The sequence below is a fragment of the Mustela lutreola genome, chromosome 14, assembly GCF_030435805.1.
Source record: "Mustela lutreola isolate mMusLut2 chromosome 14, mMusLut2.pri, whole genome shotgun sequence".
Taxonomy (NCBI): domain Eukaryota; kingdom Metazoa; phylum Chordata; class Mammalia; order Carnivora; family Mustelidae; genus Mustela; species Mustela lutreola.
Window position 1 is genome coordinate 55,221,931 of NC_081303.1, and position 6,352 is coordinate 55,228,282.

General features: G+C 44.5%; 1 protein-coding gene across 2 annotated transcripts; it reads left to right on the plus strand.

The window, feature by feature from the left end:
• Nucleotides 1–324: 324 nt before the first annotated feature.
• GLRX2 (glutaredoxin 2) lies at nt 325–6,352 on the plus strand. Of its 2 annotated transcripts, none has more exons than XM_059147119.1 (4): nt 325–688; nt 2,364–2,427; nt 5,057–5,233; nt 6,074–6,352. In XM_059147119.1, the coding sequence occupies exons 2-4, from the start codon at nt 2,365–2,367 to the stop codon at nt 6,203–6,205; spliced, it is 372 nt and encodes a 123-aa protein (XP_059003102.1). In that variant the 5' UTR covers nt 325–688; nt 2,364; the 3' UTR covers nt 6,206–6,352. The 2 variants fall into 2 exon arrangements, with proteins under 2 accessions (XP_059003102.1, XP_059003101.1); XM_059147118.1 differs by lacking the exon at nt 325–688 and adding an exon at nt 881–1,072.

A 6,352-nucleotide genomic window follows, 5' to 3' on the forward strand; every position in this document is an offset into this window, starting at 1 on the left:
TCTTAAACTTAGCTGGTTGAATATGAAGGATCAAAAGAGGTCTGGATTGTTCTAATAATTGTTTAGAATTTTAAAAATACCATATTTGTCCTCTGACCTTAACAAATAGATTTCACTGTCTTCAGTAAATAAATAAAGACACACACCCCCCCCCACTTCTCATATAGTGACGCCCAAAGGCCTGTCATTACCACGAGTGGCATAATGTTGTCCTTAGCACTCAGCAATTTTCCCAGCCATGACAAAACACCTCCGCGCCGGTTCAAGTTTTATTTCCTAATTTCATTTTCATTTATAAACACAAATTTTGTTTTCTTTGGAAGGAACGTTCTGCGTTGGATTACTTTTTTTCTTTTAATTCTGGATGTAAACTCTTAACAATCCCACGATTTATACGGGCTGTGGATCAGCAGCCGCATTTTAAGATGACACAGTTAGGCTCTTAGATCACCGGCAGAGACACCTGTCTGACCGGAAGTTGTGATGACGCTGCTACCTTCCTGTAAACATCCCAGGCATTTCGAGTCATTCTTTCGGACAGTCATTTTTTTTTTTTTTTTTTCCTCCGTTTCGCCAGAATGTCGGCCACAGTCCCCACGCGTCGTTTCCACGGGCCCCTGGGCCTTGATGAGCGTCCCTAACCCCTAAAGACAGGAGCGGGGCTGGGCCGAGCCCTGGAAGCCAGCAGGCGAGGCGTCCGCGTAGGCCGGGGCGCCAGGTTCACCCCTCGCGGGCCGCATGCCCCCCGCACCCCTGCTCTGCGCGCTCCGGCCGCCGGCCGCCCGCGTCGGGAGGACTCACGCGTTCGCGCCGGGGAGCCCGGCTGCGGCTCGGGCAGCCCGGCGGGGCGGGGAGAGGCGGGACCGGCCGCGCAGGGGCTGGGCGTGCGGAGGCAGAGCCGGCCGGCGGGGGCGGGCTTTCTCCAGCGGCGGTCGCACTCTCTCGGCTCGCTGCGTCCGGGCGCTCGGACCATGTCTTGGCGCCGCGCTGCGCTGCGGGGGACGAGGCTGGTTCGGAGCGGGAGCGGCTCGGCGGGCCGGCTCGGCGGGGTAGTGGGAGCTGCGGCCTCTGGGTACGGGGCGCGGCGGGCAGGGCACGGGGGGTTCGGCGTGGCGCGGAGGCTTCGCAGGGTTCAGGCGCCTCTTTCCCCGGCGCGGGGTGGGGCCCTCGGAGGGCGGCGGGAGCCCGGGGAGGGTGGGCGGTGAATGATGCCCTAAGCCGTAGTGCCTTCTTACGGATCGTGTGACTCGACCATCGAAAACACCCGAGTTGTGGTCTTGGTGGAGCTTGGAACCTCCCCTCCCCCTCCCCGTCTAATAAATTGGGATTTCAAATAAACAGCGATTAACTTTTACTCTTAGTTTATCCGAAATATTGCGCGGATTATATTTAGACTCGGAAGTTACTCGCTTTTTTACATAAAGTTCTAATGTAATCGATCGTTCTGCATTTTTATTTGCTAAACCTGGCAACCCTCCTGCAGGAAGTGAAGGGGGAGCTTCCTACTAAAGGGCCCAGTCTTTGAGGATGGGGACTGTGACTTAACTCATGTAGATGTCGCCTCTGGCTAGACCGAGGATTGCTTTCCCTGTGCTTCCCGGCCTCCAGTACCAGGCCTGCGGTGGAGGACCCCCGGCCTGGGCTGATGGCTGTGCGGCCCTTGGGCCCGAGCCGCTGCTCCATGGTGGTTCTGACAGTTCCAGTGTCTTTGCCTGCCGCTGCGCATCCACCCCTCTGTGTTGGAATCCCTTCCTGCTTGGTTTGGTAACTCGGATCAGTTCTGCCAGACTGTAGGAACTGTTGATTACCTTTCTATTAGCTGGTGACCCAGTCCACAAAGGGGCTGACTACGTGGTGTTAACTCTTTGACTGACTGTCCTGGAGCCCCTGATGCCTTTTTCCAATGATGTTTCGCCTACTTAGCATATAGCAGGCGCTCCATGAATGTGGCATGGCTAATGGGTGCATCAGTGTTGAAGTGAAACGGTTCTTGCGCGTTTCTCTGTTGACGTCTCTTTCCTTACTAGGTAGTAACTTTTGCCAAGCTCAGCCAGAATTGAGGGAGAAAGGTGCTTTCCAGAAACTTTTATTTGGGAGGGTAGGGGGTGATATTTCAGATCCACCTCTGGACCCCTGAAATCATGACCTGAGCTGAAGGCAGAGGCTTAGCCCACTGAGCCACCCAGGCGCCCCTAAACTGGTCTTGTTGTACTAGTGATAAGTAAAACTCTTTTTTTCTGTTTTATAGATTTGGGTATATATTTGCATATCAGGCTTTCATTAAATGGATCTCATTTGCTATATTATCATTAATGATTATCTTTAATGTTTAAAGCTGCACTGCCTTTTAAAATTCTTTTTAGGATGGGGAACAGCACATCAGCATCTTTGGGGAACTCAGCAACTGCTCCTGTGAATCAGATTCAAGTGAGTGATGTGGGAGACATAGGAAAAAACTTTCCTCTGTAGAAAAAGAATTGTGTTTTACACATTTAACATGCATATTCAGTATCCAACCTGACATAGTTTGGCAAATGAATTACTAAATGTATACTTTAAAGTGTGCTATCAAAATAATCCATGTGACAGAAAATTTCTAGATCATATTGGTAGCCAAAATTTATGAGGTTTATTATTAATGGAGTCTTTACTCCCTCTAAGTGGGGTCTGTGAGGTTAGCTTCTCCTTTCCCTCAGACCTACCTCCGTCTCCTGTTGATACCAGTCAGGCTGCCCTTCGCCAGGGATACTGTTTGATTTTGGCCTGGGAAGCTGCTTCACAGCTTTCTCCCCCAACACAGAACTGAGCGTGCTGTAGTTACTTTATAAATGATCCTCTTAGTGACACCATTTGCTGCTGTGTACTGTTTTCCTCTCTTTTGCTACAAAACGCAGTTAATTCTGCCTCAGAAAACCTTCTATGTATTTCTTCTCTCGAGGTCCAGAAGACACACTCATGTTTTTCTTTCTTTGTTCCTCATCACCAGCCACGACAACATAGATAACATATCTGCCTTTAATTTATTTGGCTAAAAAAGTATTCACTCACAGCTGATGAATGTAACAGCAATGCTAGAAACCTGTTGTGAGGGTTCCTTCTTAAAGTGAGAATACAAAATGATGAAAATTCAGCTAGGTTGAGTCTGAGGGAGATGAGAAGGGTTGTTTGAGACACTCTGGCTTGATATCTTGTTTCAACTCACTTTGGAATCTCTTCATTGGTGGTGTTTTTTTTTTTTTTTTTTTAAGATTCTATTTATTTATTTGACAGAGATCACAAGTAGGCAGAGAGAGAGGAAGGGAAGCAGGCTCCTTGCTGAGCAGAGAGCCCGATGAGGGGCTCGATCTCAGGACCCTGGGATCATGACCTGAGCTGAAGGCAGAGGCTTTAACCCACTGAGCCACCCAGGCGCCCCTTCATCGGTGGTTTTTTTTTTTTTTTTAATTTTTTTTTTAAGATTTATTTATTTATTTTACAGAGAGAGATCACAAGTAGAGAGGCAGGCAGAGAGAGAGAGGGAAGCAGGCTCCCTGCTGAGCAGAGAGCCCGATGAGGGGCTCCATTCCAGGACCCTGAGATCATGACCTGAGCCGAAGGCAGCGGCTTAACCCACTGAGCCACCCAGGCACCCCCATCGGTATTTTTACTGCATGTCAGCACCCTGGATGATCATCTCTCTATACACAATGGTCTTAATGTGCCTATAACCTGACTTGACACCCAAGGATGGATGTAACTTTATTTTATTATTTTTTTTAATTTAAAGATTTTATTTATTTTTTTGACAGAGAGAGATCACAAGTAGGCAGAGAGGCAGGCAGAGAGAGACGAAGGGAAGCAGGCTCCCTGCTGAGCAGAGAGCCCGATGCAGGGCTTGATCCCAGGACCCTGAGATCATGACCTGAGAGGAAGACAGAGGCTTTACCCTGCTGAGCCACCCCAGTGCCCTGGATGTAACTTTAGAACTACTTTGCCTTGGTACTCTACTTTCTGATTTTTGGCTTTCATCTTGAAGGTGTTGCTTATGACCCACATAAGAACAACATAGATGCCTGGGTGCTAGACTTATCTATTCAGAATTCCTTGAAGGACCTGGACATTCATGTATTTAGAAACAAAAAAGAAAACAAACTTCACAGGCAATGCAGATGCGTAGGAAAATTTCATGGTCTTTGTGATAAAGGCCTGGAGAGTAGTTTCCAAACCAGGCTGACTGGGAAGTTAAAAAAAAAAAGAAAAGCTTTTGACTTCTGCCTGAAACCCTTTGAATCAGCATTTCTGGTAGTAGCTTTTCCAGGAACAAGAATATAAGAATGCCTTATCAATACTGTAATGAATATGATGGTTTTTTTAAAACTATGAAGATATAAAGGAAGGAGCGAAAGTTGAGGGGGTAAATTGTTTTTATATCTGGATCAGTGAAAGCTTTACATTTTAAATGGAACTCGTATATCAGTCCTCACCATTAAAAGTAAAGGAAGGTAAGGAGTTAGCTCCTGAACACCTGCTGAGTATTTAAGAGGCAATGTAACAGAGTTAAGTGCCTGGTCTGTAGAATCAGACTTGCCTGGGCTCAAATCTCAAGCTTTCCAGGTCTTATTAGGTGAGGACTATGACTAAGTCATTTCCCTTCTTCACTTTCCCCATCTGTGCCTCACTTTCCCCATCTGTAAAGTAGATATAATAATATGACCTGTCTCAGGATTATAGTGAGGTTTACATGAGCTGGTGAAGATTAGATGTTAAGAATTGTGTCTGGCATACAGAGATGTTTGCTGTATGTGAATTGGCTATGTATTGTTGTTATCACTCCATGTTAACTTTGCCTCTGTTGTAACCCATTTTTTTCCCCTAAAAACATCCCTTTTAAATAAATAATAATAAATAATAAATAAATAATATTCTCAATCTGCAAATGAGAAAATAGATGATGGAGACTTAATTTGAGCACTGAATCATGAGTCTCCAAATCCATCCCCTTTCCACTATAATGGTTTCTTCCCAGAAGGTAACGTCTAGAATTAAAACATTTTTTTGTTTGTTTGTTTGACTCCAGGAAACAATTTCTGATAACTGTGTGGTGATTTTCTCAAAAACATCTTGTTCTTACTGTACAATGGCAAAAAAACTTTTCCATGACATGAATGTTAAGTATAAAGTGGTGGAATTGGACATGCTTGAATATGGAAGTCAATTTCAAGATGCTCTCTACAAAATGACCGGTGAAAGAACTGTGAGTGTATCCTCTGTTGTGTTTTTCCTCCAAATAAATGGTACCTGGGTCACCTACAGCCTAGGTCCTTGTGTTATATAAAGTGAGCCAAGCATTCTCTGTCTCATCCTCTGAGAATCTTTTTTGGATAAAGAAATGGCAGATCTGGGAATAAGATTCAGAGACTGAGAAACAGCAGAATTCATTATTTTATCTTTATTCTTGCCATATTTGTGTGTGTGTGTGTATGTTTTGACTAGGAGGGTGGGGTTGTCGTGAGTGCTGTGAAACTTGAAGATCCTCCTGGAGCTTTTCTCAAGATGAAATCCTTTCTCCTCTTACTTAAACAGTACAGACCATGGGTCAGTCTTCAGCTGCTGTGCTAATAAGAGTGCTTTAGTTCTTCATGTTTTTGGATTTCTGAAATTTGTCCAACCATATGCATTTTTTTCAGTGAAATGCATTGTCGGGAAAATACATAATATTGCCATTTTCCTTCTTGTTTGTGTATGTGTGGAAGGTGTTTATAAACAATAATTACAGATTGTTATTTTACCTTTTATGTGCCATAGCAGTTAGAAGGAAAGGCTTGAGTGTCAGATTGCCCTGGATTTAAATCCTAGCTCTGTCATTTGCAATCGTTGTGATTTGGTGCAAGTTCCTGTGCCTCATTTCCCTCCAAAATAAGGCTAAAATTAGTACCTACCTCAAGGGTTGTAAAGATTTAAGTACTTTGTGAAAGAGCTTAATCTACTGCCTGGCCCATAAAAGTACCCAGAGTATGAGCATCCATTATTATTATGTGAAAGGTCTTATACTTCTGACAGTAGAGTGACACCTGATCTTTTGTTTATCCTACAGGTACCAAGAATATTTATCAATGGAACTTTTATTGGCGGTGCAACTGACACTCACAGGCTTCACAAAGAAGGGAAATTGCTTCCACTAGTTCATCAGTGTTATTTAAAAAAAAGTAAGAGGAAAGAATTTTAGTTATGTAGGCGCTCATAATGTTGCTAGTAAAATGTTGCTAGTAAAGTGATAATGCCTGATAATGCCTTTTAAATGTTTGAGGATGTTTTAAATTTGTAAATTGTCTTCCCGAAAAAGTTGTAAAACAATAAATTGCTGTGGAATCTC